The sequence below is a fragment of the Zosterops lateralis genome, assembly GCF_965231275.1.
Source record: "Zosterops lateralis genome assembly, chromosome: 1".
NCBI classification, from domain to species: Eukaryota; Metazoa; Chordata; class Aves; order Passeriformes; family Zosteropidae; genus Zosterops; species Zosterops lateralis.
The window spans coordinates 61,819,098-61,835,278 of NC_139762.1; the positions used below are offsets into that span (position 1 = coordinate 61,819,098).

The 16,181-nt window shown below is 45.4% G+C and overlaps 1 protein-coding gene across 2 annotated transcripts; it reads right to left on the reverse strand.

The window, feature by feature from the left end:
• Positions 1 to 3,026: 3,026 nt before the first annotated feature.
• On the reverse strand, positions 3,027 to 4,926 carry ID4 (inhibitor of DNA binding 4). 2 transcript variants are annotated; one of them, XM_083878932.1, is made up of 2 exons: positions 4,137 to 4,926; positions 3,027 to 3,556 (listed from the first exon to the last, which is right to left on the reverse strand). In XM_083878932.1, the coding sequence occupies exons 1-2, from the start codon at positions 4,521 to 4,523 to the stop codon at positions 3,512 to 3,514; spliced, it is 432 nt and encodes a 143-aa protein (XP_083735058.1). In that variant the 5' UTR covers positions 4,524 to 4,926; the 3' UTR covers positions 3,027 to 3,511. The 2 variants fall into 2 exon arrangements, with proteins under 2 accessions (XP_083735058.1, XP_083735059.1); XM_083878933.1 differs by having other exon boundaries at positions 4,130 to 4,926.
• Between the last annotated feature and the right edge of the window lie 11,255 nt (positions 4,927 to 16,181).

Here is a 16,181-nt window from a genome sequence, read left to right on the forward strand (position 1 = left end):
TGCTTTTGTGACTAAGAGAAAATTCAAGGCATTAGAAGAAAGAATCCTTTTAATTTGCCTTTGTTCAAACATTTATGCCTTATGCTATATGGAAAACAAGATTTAAGCAAGATACGGGATTACAATATGATTAAAGACTCTAAAATCTTTGAAAACCAAAAAATAATTATGGCTGCATTTAGGACCGTACAGATCCCAGGCATTAGGAAGGAAGTGATTAGATAGTCCTTGTTTTATACATAGCATAAGGAATAAGTAAAGCCCAGTACCTATTGTGATCTGGTAAGACTTTTCTGAGTGCTATACACAGGCTTTCACATTTCTGAAGAATACTACAAATAACAGGTAAAATTTTCACAGCTTTTTAATAAGACTTCATTTGCTAAAAGTCCTAACTTGTTGCACCGCAAGTTTTTCAAAAGGCAAACCCAAATCCTTAAGCTGCTAAACTCAACGGGAGATTGCCCTGACCTGAAACAATCCGGGGTTTGGTACGTTCTTCCTTCAAGAGCAGCTCAGTAATTTACCAGCTTCCCCAGGATACATCAGCTTTGATATTTAGAAATTCTACAGAGTAGTCTTATATTTTAGGACAGCACCTTTTGCTTCCTTCCTCTCCTATGTAATGGAATACTGTAATTTGGCAACAGTGGACAGAAACAAATAAGTGTACTGAGAATCAATGTTACTGAAAAACTGTATACAAAATAATCTGAGCTGTACAAGCTGAAGTAAGCAGAAGACTACAAACATTAATAGGATAAACAAAGAAAATGAATGTAAATTTAAACCAATCCTTTGGAAAAAATAAGTTGCTTCTCTCTTTTATAACACAATGGAAAAATTCCTGACCTGCAGTAAAAATCCTATTGATAGCATAGTTACTGTCACAAAAGTAGCTGGGAGACTCAGGAGAAGAGGTTTCTGACTTGATTTTACAAGAACATGTATTTTGCTTGTTAAATTAACTAAAATTGGACCAGCAGAGCTGAGGGAGTACAATGCAGGGACCCACCACTCCCCATCCCTGAAGTCCCAGCTCAGCCTGTAAAATGCCTGTGCCTTTAAAGCATTTGCAGTGACAGGAGGCCTTGTGTTTGCAGATGTGTTAGCCACTTTTTGATTTGCTCTTTACGCAATTATTTTGATAAAGAAAGTGTTCATCTTGTTGACACTATCACTGTAGTCAATACCTAATGACCCCCACAGTTAATTTCCTTATAAATATTTAACTTAATAGAAGTCCTCCCTTGGGTTATAGTACTTCTGACACTTGTATAATCTGAAACAAATCCTCTTTTTTAGTCAAACAGACCATGTTACACACACAGTTGGCTAGCTATTTACAAAGCACCCAATTAAATCCTACTTAATTCTCCCACTCTGAAAATCCCATTTCACTAGTGCGCAGGCTACTGATCACACAAGATGAGGATCTTTCACTGAGCCTAGACACAAGTTCACAGCCAGCAGGACTTGATTGTACAAGAGCCTGTCGTAAAAATAATTCACCCGTCAAATGCTACATGCAAACAGTGAAGAGAACGTGCAAATTCAGAGGAATTGAAGAAATAAGCTGAAGAATCACAGTTAAAGACAGGTAAATCTAGTTTAATGTTCACACGTAGTAGTTACACATCACAGAGATTAAACAGGATTTTTACTGTAACATAGCTGCAGCGAAATGTACGTAATTTTGTACTAGAAAAATAATCTTGACGCAGTTATCCGATTTTTGGTCTACTCAAGTTCATTTTAAGATGAGTTTACATCACCGATCATAATGATTTTGCCCATGTGCCTTTCTGCAGTTCACTATTAATACTCTTTGGATGAAGGAAACAGCAACTGTTTTTGTTAATGGTTGGCCCTTTGGCTACAAGCAGAGAACAGTTTTCAGTTTGTAAAGCAATTAATAAGCTGTAGGAACACAAATTCGCGATAAAACCTTTTGGTGTTAAATGAAATTCCCCAACAAATTTCTCGATCTAATTCAAGAGCAGATTAAAAAAAAAAAAAAAAAAAAGAAAAAGGCTGATTAGAGAACTAAAGCATTGCCCCCGTAATGCAAAAAAAAAAAAAAAAAACTAGATAGAATTTTTTTCATATCAGTAAAAAACACATCTTACTGCTTTTACAGAATGCACTAAAAACCCCTGTGCCTAAATGACAAAAGTGTAGTCTCAAAATGTATAATACACTTACAAACATTTTAAGTCTAGATTGAGGAAAACACGTTGTATGGACTCCAAACAAGTTTATTTGCAATTAGACACCTCATGCAATCATGCAGGACCACTAGCTAAAAGCTGCAACTCTCGAGTCTAAAGGACATTCGGGGACAAAAAAAAAGTCCTAAACATTCAAGATATTTCCATATCAGCAGCTCCATACTCGAGCTGTGGTTTTCTAAAGAGATATTCCCACAGATTAAAAAAAACATACACACCTTTATAATATTTACAAAAAAATATTTAATTAAAAATATTTTATAATTACAGTAGTCTATTAAAGCATATACTTTTCTCACACTTATAGAACATCTCTATATATACACAGTATGAAATGTCACTCATTTGTCTATACAATATGTAACATTCCTGCAGGGAGAAGAAAGTTCCCTGGGCCCCAATAAAATCCATCTATTTTAAACAATAGATGTCAAATATATCTACAAATGCTCTGGTAGATTAGTAAAGCTTCAAGATTCGGCTGCTCGGTCCCTTAAAAGAGTTACAAGGTTTCTAAAGTCTGGTTTTAGGCTCGGTCCTCTGTCCCGGGGCAGAGTCGCAACTTTGTCCCGGAGCGGCGGGGACAGGGCGCCGCTCACAGCTGGCCGGGAACGACGAGAAGAGACGGAACCGGGGGGGAACGGGGGGAAAAGGACACGGAGGGGGGGACCGCTACGGACGTGCAAAATGGTGAAAAGGCTCGGCTCTGGCGGGGTGAAGCCTGGGAACTGCTCGGGGGGTTGGATGGCTCCTTCCCGCGGAGCGGAGCGGCGGGGCAGGGCCGGGCCCCCCCGCCCCCCGCGCTCCTCCGCGCGGCGCCGCCGCCGCCGCACACCTGTGGGAGAGGAATGAATAGAGGGGGTGTGTGAACCGCGCCGCTCCAGACCGACTGGCGCCACCAACAAAACACAAGACATGCTTGATCAACAACCCAAAACAAACCAGGTCAAACAACAACCGCAGCTCCCAGGCTGGGCCAGGCGGAGGGAGGGATGCGCAGCTGCACGCCGCAGCCAGAGGCGCTCCGGGGGGAGGGGGAGCGTTCGGGGGGAGGGGGGAAACCCCAACCACCCGGTCATTAGGGAAAATAAAACAACCGCCCCGTAATTAAAAATAAAACCCCAAAGCCGCCTGTAAGTGTTTCTGGCCGGGCTCCGGTCCCCCTCGGCAGGTTTCCCGCAGGATGCGGGCCCGGGTACCGCACAGGGCAGGGCTGGGCTGGGCTGCGCTCCCCCCGCCCCGGCCCCGCGCCCGCCCGGCACTCACCTGCGGAGCGGCGCTCAGCGGCAGAGGATGCTGTCCCCCGGCTTGTTAACAGAGCCTGCCTGCGCAGCAACCAAACACGGCACATTAACAACCGGGGAGAAACGACACCGAGACCCTCCCCACCTCCGCCACGGCCCGGACCCCTCCTCCTCCTCCTCCAGGCACCGCCACAGCCCCGTGGGGAAGGCTCAGGGAAGCCCCCAGGGGGACGGAGCCGAGGGGGTCACCGCAGCGCTGCGGCGAGCCCTGGGGGACACGGGGTGCCGGGGCTTCCCGCGCCGCCACCGGAGGTCCCGTACCAGGGAGGCTCTCCCCATTCCCGCCCCTCCGCAGCACGCTCCGCTCCATGTGCGCAGCCCCCGCAGCCCCTCACGCTGGATACACGGCGCGGGGGCTGGGAAGCGCCTGTTCCCTCCCGTGTGTGCAAACACGCCGGCTACAGGTACTCCCTGGAGAGGCTGCGATTACACGGTACTCGCCGTGCGGGGATGCGGGCACCCACCGCGTTCCTGCGCCCTCCCGCCCCGTCCCCTCCGGGATCCACGGCTTCCCGGCAGAGCCAGAGCGGCGGCGGACACCGGGGCGCTCCCAGGGCATGGCACCGCCCCGCTCCCCGCTCCTGTGGCACGCACCTCTTACCGGGTCAGTGTTGAGGGCGGTCAGCGGGGTCCGGGGGGTGCCCGCGGGGCAGCTGCCGGCGTGCAGGGCGGGCGGCGGCTGCCGGAGCAGCGCCGGGTGCGTCTCCAGAGCCAGCTGCAGGTCGAGGATGTAGTCGATGACGTGCTGCAGGATCTCCACTTTGCTGACCCTCTTGTTGGGCGGGATGGTGGGCACCAGCTTCCTCAGCCGGCTGTAACAGTCATTCATATCGCACTGCAGGCACAGCGCCGCCGGCTCCTCGCCCGACGGCGGGCTCCCCTTGCAGCCGCTGTGCTCGGCCAGGCACCGCAGGGCCGGGTGTCCCCCGCCGGCCACGCCGGGCTGCGCCTTGCGGCCGGGGTGCCGGACGGGGCTCACGGCTTTCATGGTGCCGCAGGGAGGGAGGGAGGGAAGCCTCCCTCTCCGCCGCCGCTGTGACCGGGGTAAGGCGCGCACGCACCGCCCGCGCCGGGAGCGGAGCGCGGCCGCAGCGCCCGGATGGCGCTACCGGGGAGGCAGCGGGGATGCGGCGGCGACAACAGCGGCGCCGCGAACCACCCCCCGCTCCGAAAAAAAAAATAAATATAATAATAATTCTTTCTTAGAATGAAAAGCCGGCGCTCTAGAACAGCCCAGCGAGGAGCACGCCCGCCTCTGTCCCCGCCGCTGGCCGCGCCGCCCCTTTATAGCGCGGGCCGAGGGCGGGGCGGGCGCCGCCGGGGGGGCCAGGCCGGCGCCGCGCGGGAGCGGGGGGGCGCCGCGGGGCCGCGCCGCAGCCAATCAGAGCGCGCCGGGCCCCCCCGCAGCGCGGCGCTGGCCAATGGCGGCGCGGCCGGGGGGCGGTGGCGCGGCCGGGGGGGCGGGCGGCCCGCGCTGACCCCCCGGGGAGGAGGAGGAGGAGGAGGAGGAGGGGGCGGTCCCCATCCCCATCCCCATCCCGATCCCGGGGAGGAAGGACGGACTGCGGGAATGCGGGCGGGACCCGCCGCCCAGCGGCTCCCGGCGCCGTTCCCGCGGGCCGGAGCGCAGCCCCGCGCCACCGGCGCCGCTCCCCGCCGCACGACCCGGAGCGAGGCGGCTGCACCCGCCCTCCCATCCCCCCCACCCCCTTCCCGGGATCTCCTCGGGACGTGAAGCGCATTTTTATCCTCTCCGTGTAGGAGACCCGGCTCTACACATTTTTTGAGGGACTTGGGGACGCTGGTTTACAAGCAGGGAAAATCCCAAGCAAAACTTGAGGAATGTGGGGGAGAAGGAAGGAGGAGGGTTTAGGGACTTCAAGCAAAGCAATGCCAGGGAACATTAAATTAGAGCACATAACTATTAAAAATGCATGGAGATGGAGTATTTAAAATTCCTCCATGACATATAATATTAATCCGTTTTATGTAAAATTCATACCTGTAACTTAATTTGGCCCATTAATGCATCAGATCACGTATTAGTAGATGTACCATGTTTTAAATATGATGCTGGGAATGTCCAGAGTTCTGTACTTTGAGGCAGAGCATTAAAATTAACAGACATATACTCCTGAGTCCTGCTTAAGTCATCTTTGTGGCAGATTGTAACCTTTTAATTTAATAATGCAGTGTTGAAACTTGCTGCTAATTCCTGCTAAGGATTAAGAGCCACTGTGTATTTGAATGGGACGCCAGTGTAAGAAACTTGGCGCCCCATCCTACAGATGCTGCAAGCTGTCCCTGAGTGAAGTGGGGCTGAAGGAAGGAGTGAAGGCTGCAGGATCTGCCCCTAAGCTTGTAAATCAAACCCAAGAGAAGGGAAGAAATCCATAATGGTGATTAATGATTACATGTCCCCTCAGAGCTTAGTCACAACGGGTGATATATAAAGGATACAGTGGGAAGCTGTCAAACCCAGAACTTGAATGAGGGGTGAGGCTGGATCATCTGAAGCGTATAATGAAGCACACTTGCATTCTCTCTCACCTCTTAAAAACACAAGTTTTGAGGCTCTCCTTAGCAATACCCACATATCCTTATTTTGTCCCACATTGCCACTACCATCCATGGCAGTTAGGCTTCTCTCAGCTCGAAATCCAAGTGTGCAGTGTAAATCTTTGAGGTGTAAATCTGGACTGGGGTCTAGATTTGTATGCTACATCATGAGGATGTGATGTTGTAGTCATTGGTTTTATTCATTGAAACTCCTCGCAGTTTCCTTTCAGACACAGGCCTTAAAGCATATATTATGGTTACTTTATCTGTTTTCAGGAGTCCTGGCAGTATGGACAGATTCCATGTGCTGTCTAGAAAAAAAAATTACATTTTAAATTATGGTGAAAATGCAGGCTCAAATCTTGCTGGTGCCATTTAATTAAAATCTGCATGAAACTAGATACCCTGTAATATTGGGCTGTTCTGTTTGTACTGAATTTCCTCTGGGAGCTCCTCTGAGCTCACTGGAAATCTCTGGGAAACCCCAATATGTAACTGGCTCTCCTCTAGTCCTCCCAAGATAATTTGGACAGATTATTTCTGTACACGCATAATGCACAACAAATGCGCACAAACACACACATACACACACCCTGGAGCAGCAAATCCACTGAGACCACACTGGTTCTCGAAGATGACTCAGTATTTCTGTAAACTTATGAAGAACCATGAAATGCCCCACACTTCTTTTTCCATCAGGCTACACCGCAGAGGGTACAAAGGAAAATCTGAGGGTCTGCAAGTGTTCAAGTTGAGAGAGGATTATGTGTGTTTGTGTAGCTGATGTATCACAGTGGAGATTTGTGGGAGAGGAAAAAACAGCCTTCCCCTTCAACTATGGTATAAATATTCAGGGTTTTCCTCTAGTAACTCCCTTTGATACTCATGAAGCTGATACATGCTAGTCCGACATGCTCAGCTGAACAATACACACCAATTCCCTGTCAACAACAGGTCTGCTTTTGCTCTCCTTGAAGTCAATGGTGGTTTTGTCATTGACTTAAGTGAGACCAGGTTAGGTTGGCTGCTTTTTTTTAAAATTTAGGGTGGACGTGCTTAGTAAATTGCTTTAGAAATTACTTGGAAAACTCAGAATGTTATCAACGTAAGTGGGCGTAGTAAAACTCTTCATCCCTAAAGAGGCTTGTACACAAGAAAGAGGGACAGTGACTATTGTTCATGCTTTTGTCCTATTAATACCAATATTTTTCATGATGTGAGTATATAGGGAGTAACACTTCTGTTTTTCACCAGACCAAGTTTGGATTTTTAAATAAATTCTGTGGATCTTTAAACATCTGGTCCCTTTCTGGCTGGCTGTAGGAGTTTATCTGTCTTGGCTTGGATGTTTTTCTGTGCTCTCTTTCCACATCCAGAGTCAAGATTCATTTCCATTGTAAGAAACTCTTGCAATATTACCACAAGATCCTTGATAATGCTTGACTGGACCAGTTTGGTCTATTAAAAGAGAATCAGTGAGTTCAGACTACATCATAGGTGTTCTCCGAAGATTATAAAAATCACTTCTGATTCAAACCCAAAGTAAAACAAGTTGAAAATGAAAATGTAATGACTGGCCTTGTATGCCCTGTATCATGAGGATAATCCCATTAAATTTAACGAGAATGAGTAATGTATTCTGAATTTGTCAGCATAGGTCTGAGTATATGAACATGCCATTGACTCCAGGTGAAAAAATAAACCTGAGGCATTGATGCCGTCTCCTGAGTCATGTCACCAGGGAAGCAGGACAATCCTTCCAAGCACAGAATGTATGACATTTCCTCTGACAGCACTCTGGATCCACAGATGTTTGTGCATGATATGATGCCATTGAACCAACCATTCCACATTAGTTAAAATAGTCTCTGGACATATAAAATTTGAAGAGAACACGTTCAGGTATGCAGAGGGAAGCAAGCAATCAACGTGGTTACTTACACAAGGTTACTTGCTATACCTACCTTAAGAGGGCATGAAATGCACACAAATGCTCAATGCATTTGTATTCTTAAGCAGGTTATGAAACAGCGGTTGAGTCAAGTGTCCTTGTTTCTGAGCTTGGGACACACGGTGTCGGAGCAGTGCAATAAAATTCCAGGCTTTCCTTTGCTGGAGTCTGATAACTGGTGTGACAAGTTTCATCCTGGTGGGCATAAAGATACATGATACTGAGACCCCCTGCTCCCCATTCCTGTTTGACTTCAGCAAGCAGCCAGAAACTCAGGATCTTGGAGGAGTTGCTCAACACCTAGAAGGGCTGATCATTAAAAAAGCATTATAAATCTCTGAATGGTTTATGGTTTATGAGGGAAATAGCAATAGATTCCTCAGTGGTGCCATTACTCTCCACTATTGCTATCATTCAAAAGGCAATAATGTTGGTTATTTACCTTCAATTAAAATATCTAGTTAGTTGTGATGTCATTTAAAATAGCAGTATAATGTGTTTAGTGCTCCCTTATCAAACACCATAGATAAACTCCTCTTGGCAACAGGGGATAGCGATATGAAATGAAAAATTGGGCGGGGGAGTGAGATGAAGGAAAGACTATGTAAATCTTTCACTGGATTGTTATTCCTACGTGCCTGTGTGTCCCTTCGGACAATAGACTGGGGGTGAGATTGAGGCTCCTTTGTAGTGACACCCCATGGATCCTCCAAATGGGTCAGGGAAGATCCACTGGGCATTGAGGGAGTACTACATTGAGAGAAATCACCTCACTCTGCAGTGTACCAATGGACTGAAATCCATCGGTCTTCTGGTACCACTCCTCACAATCATCACCAAAGCTCTTGATCACCAAAACTTGGCTTAACACAACCTTTTCCCCAAATAACACGAGCCATCTTCACTACTGTTGTCCTTATATTCCTCAAACCCAGAATCTAAATACAACTCATATACTTTACTGAATGCAATTTTTTTCTCATTTTCTGGTTGTGTTCATTACAGAAATTTCTTCTCAGTAAGAAAACCTAAAAGATTCTCAAGACTTTCAATTTCTCAGTGCCCCTTTGGATGAAGTTTAATATAAAATAAAAAGAAAAATGGTTGTTGATTACTCACAATAGCTATTCACAGACCAAAGAGATTTTTTTTTTTTTTTTTTTTTTGCATGTTCCTGTAGTTGTCCATATTAGAGTATCCTTCTTATGACTGGAGCATACTCCTGCCCACTGCTTTATTCTTCCCTTCAGGTTTGTATGCTACAAGAAAATCACATTACAACAGACATTATGAAGAGATGAGGAACAGAATTAAAAAAGCCCTTGTCCATGGCTTGATGGTCATGTACACTCTTTTTTACGCAAATGTGGAAATAAATGCATAAAGAAATATTTTACCTCAGTTAGAGGAGAGAACCAAAAAAATACTGTGATGAGGTTCATGTCTACAAGAGTTTCTTGCTGTGCTGTCTCCAGCATGGCTGTGTTGTGAGATTAATATTATATGTTGAAACCCACCTTGTCCCTTTGAGAGTCTGCAGCAGCAGAAAACATTGGTATGTCACTGACAGGCGCCCTGGCATTTGCTGGTGGTTGTATGTCAGCTGAAGGCTAATGTCATTTAAGAAGGTTGCTTTGTTCAGGTGACCAGAAACACTGGGTTTGTCGGGTAATGTCAGATTTCTGCATTGACTAAAGCAAGCTTGTGGCAAGAAAAATAACTCATGTTGACAACCTTCTGCAGTGTGGTCCAAATATAAGCAATCGAGATGCTTATTCTGGGGAAGGGGAACATAATTTAGGAGTATTTGGAGCAGCTTCCTGAGGAACACTCCATTAAACTGAGTTACATAGTAGCAGATTGAATTTAGAGTCTTAACTTTAATTTTATTTTGTGTAGATTTAGATCAGATTTATGTGTAATGTCATGCCCTTTGTTTGTAGACAGAAATCCTTAGCCAATCTGCCCGAAAACTGATGTTATGATACCACCTCATACTATTTTTGTGTTTGTTATGAGTTTACATTAAGAAGTCTATAATCACACAAATAATGCAGCCTACAGGGACAATGAGCAAATCGACCTAAATTAAATAAGTATCTAGATGTGTACATGCTTATCTGCATATGTTATCATTACACCAATGACACTGGTATTTATTTTCAGGGGACCTGAAGAGCTTCATCAACAAAAGAAGTCTAAGTTCATGGCACAAAACCCCCTCAACAGCAATATTTTGCACTAATAGAACAGTTTACATTTTGAAAGCTAACACTAACGTGTTCGTTATTTGTTCTTCGTGAGTGTTTTTAGGAATTCTTCAAAATCTTCAGAGGTCTTGGGTTTTTTTAGTCTTTTAAGAAAAGGTTTTAAATCAAAAGAAGAAATCACCTCTTTTTTCCTGACTTGAAGACAACCTTTCCCAGAGTGCAAGGACATCCAAGGTAGATGGAAGTGACCTTTGCTTCCTCTGTGTTGATGTGAATGCATTGATGTGTTCTCTGACTATAGTCAGTTGGTTCTCAAAGCACTTTTATGGGCCAATGTCACTTTCAGACATAACCTGCTTGCCAAATACTAATTTCCAGTTCTGCATTTTGTTTCATGCTAGTGACAGCCTGACAAATATGTACGCACTATAGAAAACGGTGTTTGCTGGATTTGGTTCAAGTCAAATTGGTGGCACCACTGGGAACAAAACTTAGAAAGAACTAGAAATTCAAGTCTAGTGGTTGTGTTTGTGGAGAGAAAGCTTTTCAATGCATCTTCAAATCCCTTGACTGCAGTTATTTATGAGCCACACCATGTACTTCTCCTACCTGCTGAAATCTTTGTAATCTTATTATCTATTTATTTACCTGCTATAGAGCTTCTGTTGCCATAACACGTGAGGATCTACCAAGGCCTTATTAACAGAAGCAAAAGGCTCTTCCTCATTCTTTTGTGCCATCTTGCAGAAGAAATGCTAGAGTAGCAGGAAATTACTTATAGGATGATAGCACCAGTTTAATTTGCTTATGTACTTGAGTGTGTTTGAAAAAGCAGTCTGCTCAAAAGATGAGTTCTGTATTAATTTGTATCAGGTTGCTTCCTGTGATCATTCTTTATAGGCTGCGTGGCTTCTGAGAAAGTTGTCACTTATGGCAACAAGAGACCTCAGCTTTTGTTGACAGACACTGCTCTTGCAGGATTTCATGTTTAGAGAGCATGAAAAAACCATCGACGGGTAGTGTCTCCTTTAGAGGCAGACAGGGTCACATCACAAGCTTAATTTCAGCAATAGTATATGCTAAAGTGATCTTATATATTTATTAGGGCAAGAGGATTGTCTAACAACAACCACTGTGCAGCATCGTGAATTTAAATCAAGATATATATTGCAGACTGCAAATGGCTGGAGATGCAGAAAAAAGAAAGATGGATGTAGGCAGAATATTGGACAGTGATCCATGAAGTGCAATTCTTCACAGTTAAATATATTCTATGACTTACTAATGTTCCCTTAGAAGAAATGGGAATGAATGTTATTTTCCATTTTGGAGTAATTGTATAGTAATTCTTCATGGTTTTGCTTCTTGTACAGGGGACAAACTAAGCAAAATTATTTTAAAGACATATTCAAAATTGCTGTTAAAAATGCTTCAACATGCAAATTTCTTATAGTTTCACTTTGTTTTCTTTAAGCTAAATGATGTGCATATATAAGAATATTTTGGGTAACCACACAGCTTATGCTAAGTAACTATTTCAAGTTGTCCTCGATACCAGTATGTTTCCACATATTTTTCTTGAAGTGTTAATGACATTTATTTTGGTAATTTTTACTCCACTAACATGCTCTTTCAACACTTTAAAGAACTGATAAAATTTTATTCAAGCAAATCTCTTAATTTACCTCAATGGAGAAATTGACTTGAAAAGCAGCACAAATCCTTGCTTATATAGAAAGTTTTTCTTGAAGTTAATGAGCTTATTTGCCTGAGTAAGGATATGGATATAGGGACTGCTCAAGTGAGCAGAAGTTTCACAACTGGATGCAAAGTCATTAGCTTACTTCAGACCAGCCTCTTGAAATAGTTGCTGAACATTCAGTGCCTGAGAACTCTCAGGCTCTCAAAATAATATTTTGTAAAACATGAAAATCCATATGCAAAAGAGTAAGAAAAATGGAAAATTTAAGCACAAATGTTTAATTAAAAGACATTGTGGTTTGTGGTTATTATTATTCTAAGTAAATTTTATGTCCCCATGGCATTGTACCCCATGTCCATTGCAGTCTTTTCCCACTGGGAGTAAGACACTCCTTGTAGACAAATAGAGTTTTCTTTTGCCCCCAGGAACTTCTTAACACACACAATACATCAGTCTTCCTTGCAAGATGGTATGAATTATTATTAGAAATAAATTAATAGAATATTATGTATTTGTAATAGCATGAGGTATGATTTATTTACAACCTTGCATTGCATCTCAGCTTCTTTTTTTTTTTTTTATTTTTTTTTTTGTCCCCTCTGTATCTTCTTTCTTCTGAACTGTCTTACACTTGCAGCATCAGGATTCTCTATGGTGTTTAATGTTTTAGTAAGGTGGCAGTCTCTCCTTTCACTCTTTAGGGTACAGTTTCATCCTCACGTGTTGAGAGATGCATGCTTTTACCTCTGCAGCTCACAAAAGGTACTCCACCAAGTGTGTGAACAACCAAATGGGGATGAGTGTGTGTGTGTGTGTGTGTGTGTGTGTGTGTGTGTCTCCTTCCTCCATTGCTTCAGACAGGAGCTGAGAGAGTTACAGCCCATAAAAAACCACGCCAGATGAAACTTAACTGGCACTGCATAGAGGACACACAATGGGCAGGGACTGGATAAAACATTTATTTTCAGTTGTTATTGATGACCTCTCAGAAGTTGCTCGTGGCTCTACTTTGGCCTGTCACTTGTGAGGTAAAGGGTCATCAATAACTTATGGAAATAAATGTCTTACTGAGAGTCTGGCTACTGCAAGTCCAGCATATTGTCTCACATACAGACATGCAGGCACAGAAAATACAAATCACAGAGAAACCAATTTTGATATTAGCTTCTATCCTTCTATCTTTAGAAAAATGTGGCTTTTTAGATTTTATTCCATTTCCTTCTTTTCTTTTCTTTTCTTTTCTTTTCTTTTCTTTTCTTTTCTTTTCTTTTCTTTTCTTTTCTTTTCTTTTCTTTTCCTTTCTTTTCTTTTCTTTCTTGTATTTCATAAAGATGTGCCCCTAATTTATTTATAAGAGTAAGTCTCCAGAACAAGGTAGCATTACTGAGCTGGCTTACCAGTTCCTCTGTACACATGAGTACATTCATAATTGATAGAATGATCTATAGTGTTGGGGCTAAAATAAACTTAAGGTCAAATCTCTGGGAGAGCAAATCTTGCCATTATTCCTGATGAGAAATAAATACGTGCAGGAACTAAAAACTGTGGAGTTGAAAGGGAATAAAACCCAATGCATAAGGGCATTTTCAACAATTCATTCCAAAGTGAAAGTGCTTTTTCTTAGTTTTTCTTCACTGCCTTGATCTTCCTAAAACTGTTGTTGGGGCAGGTTAATGACTGACCTTTGAGGGAACCACATACCAGTCTTTGTTCCCTAGCAGTCAGGATCTTGCAGAGGCTTGAAACCTTTGAGAGAGAGAATAGGATTAAACTGCTGTATGAAGTCCAGTGCAGGTGATGATCAATGGGAGCAGAGGAGTGAGTTTCTCAGGACAATCTCTCCCTTCCCCCACCAGCTGGAATTTATTTCCTTTACTGCGAAGTTACCTGATGGAGACGGCTGACTGTCAGAGATTGTTGTCAGATTAATTTCCCTTAAGCAGTCATCAAAAGCATTCAGTGTTAAAACCCCCAAAAGATTTTAAAGGTTACTGGTCATTTAAGATTTAAACATCATATCAAGCAGTTAAAATCAGAAAGAATTAACTTGAACCTCACACTAAAATCCTATTTACATAAACTCGGCTTACTTGGCACCTCCAATTTTCAAGGTGTCCAGCAAACTAAAGACGAGTGTTTGACCCTGCAGCGTGTGTGCACTGAGTAACCTCTGATAAACCCGTGTTTGCACGGGGAGTCCTTGGTACCTGCCTGTCCCAATGCCCAGCTGCGCACCCATGAATGAAACCATTGGTCCTAAAATGCTACCCTAGCTGCGAGGTCCCTTTGCATGCAGACTTTTGCAGGGGATTAGCTTTCACCTTGCCTGCAGACCGAATCTGCGCTGCTTGAATTGGTGTAAAAATCCACTGTCACTGTGAGCTGCTGGTGGGATCCCTCCACATCCTCCCTGCTCTCCACACACATTCCCCCAAGTGTCCCCTCTCCTGTCGCCACTTGTTCCTGCGAGTGCCTGAGCCTTTGCTGCCACAAGGTTCAGATAAAGGCTCTGCAAGCTGACGGGTGACATTTCAGCCGCGGTTTCTGCTGCCTTTCGAGGCTTCTGTGTGGCTGCAAGAGGTTGGTATTATTCCTAAAGGTTTGGAGTGAACCTCCTTTTGTTCACTTAGAATTTACGCACAAACCAGTTTGTTAACGGGAGAACTACAATAAGCAGAATTTCAAGGGAAAGCATTGCAAGCATCCCACATCCCACCTGGCTGGCCTCAAAGAGGTTCTCGGAGAAAGCCAAGTGAAGCAAAGCACAGAACTGTAATTTGAGCGGCTCTAAGATCGCACTGATAGGGGTACCTGATGTCACATCTCCTTCTCCACAGCCTGGAAGAGCTCCTGTGCATGCAGGCTCCAACAGTTTAATGTCTCTAAGGAGAGAAATTTATGTTTAAATCCAACCTGCATCTCCTGCAGAGTCACAAAAAGAGCTACTCTGGCTTTTGCTGAGGAGTCTTTGTCCTGAACTCTCCGAGACTGATGTAAAGAGTGGATCTATGTAAACAACTTACACTAAGGAACAATCATATTTTCCCACTGTGGGCCCAAGACACACCAGGAAGACTGTACCCTCTCATGAAGAACTGCAGTAAGAAAGCGATGAAGAATTTCACACGTGAAGGAAACTTCCACAGCGAATTCGAGGGGATATTTTCCTGAAACTGGCCAAATTATCAATATAATCGGGTATTCTGCAGTGTGGGAATCTCGCTGCTGAAAGCAGTGGGAAACTTCGAGGCTGAATGTGGCAAGTTTGCGAGCGTTGGCAGGGATTGTAAACCTCGCTGGAGCGCGCTGAAAAGCCCCTCATTCCTGCAGGAAAGAACTTTTCTAAAGTGCCTGCAAATGAATTGAGGATGGAAACAGAGACATCTCCATTCAAACAATGGGGAGCTGGCAAGGAGCGGAGCGCAGGACCCGCGGCCAGCGGGGATAGAGCGCTGGGAATGCCGCGGGCCCGGGACAGCGCTCCGGGAATTCAACCGGGCGCGGATGCGGCGGCGCTCCCGCCCCAGGAGTGCGAGCGGGGTACGGGGGGAACGATTCCCGGCGCTCCCGCTCCCCGGCTCCCTCCGCCCCTCCCGGCCGCTGCCTTGGCCCGGGCGGCCCAGACTGGCCGGCGCCGGGCCCGTGACATCACCCATTCACACTGCGGCCCGGCTGGCGCCGCCGGGGCGGTCGCCGCGGCAACGCGGACGCCGATCCGCGGGCAATGACTTCCAGCTGCCCGCCCCGGGAGCGCGCCCGGCGCGTCCCCGCCCCGCCGCGCGTCCCCGCTCTCCCCATCCCCGCTCTCCCCATCCCGCTCTCCCCATCCCCGCTCTCCCCATCCCGCTCGCCCCATCCCCGCTCGCCCCATCCCCGCTCTCCCCATCCTTTCTCGTGCAGCCCTTTACCATCCCCAACCCCCGCAGGTATTTTCTCCATTCCCTACGCGATGCTGGGAGACCAGAGCTTGTGTGGTCCAAAGGAATTCCACATTCACATTGTTATCACACACATATATATATATATATTTACTGATTTTGCTGATCTCTACCGTATTCTCCCTAGGTGCTTCTCCTCTCCCCCCGCAGCTGAAGCAAATAGATTCCTATAACCTCTCCCATGCGGATTTCTGGTCTGAGTTCTCGTCCTGCCGCTCCTCTCCGCATCCCTGCGATTGTGCGATGCCCTTTTTGGGACGGAGGGAGAAGGATTGCATGGAAACGG

Bases quoted from the DNA above. Each gene is read 5' to 3' on its own strand.
- ID4 (XM_083878932.1), bottom strand. From the start codon at position 4,523: ATGAAAGCCGTGAGCCCCGTCCGGCACCCCGGCCGCAAGGCGCAGCCC. The intron at 3,557-4,136 runs GTAAGAGGTGCG...GTTGCTGCGCAG, and splicing joins CCGCCCTCAACACTGACCCG to GCAGGCTCTGTTAACAAGCC.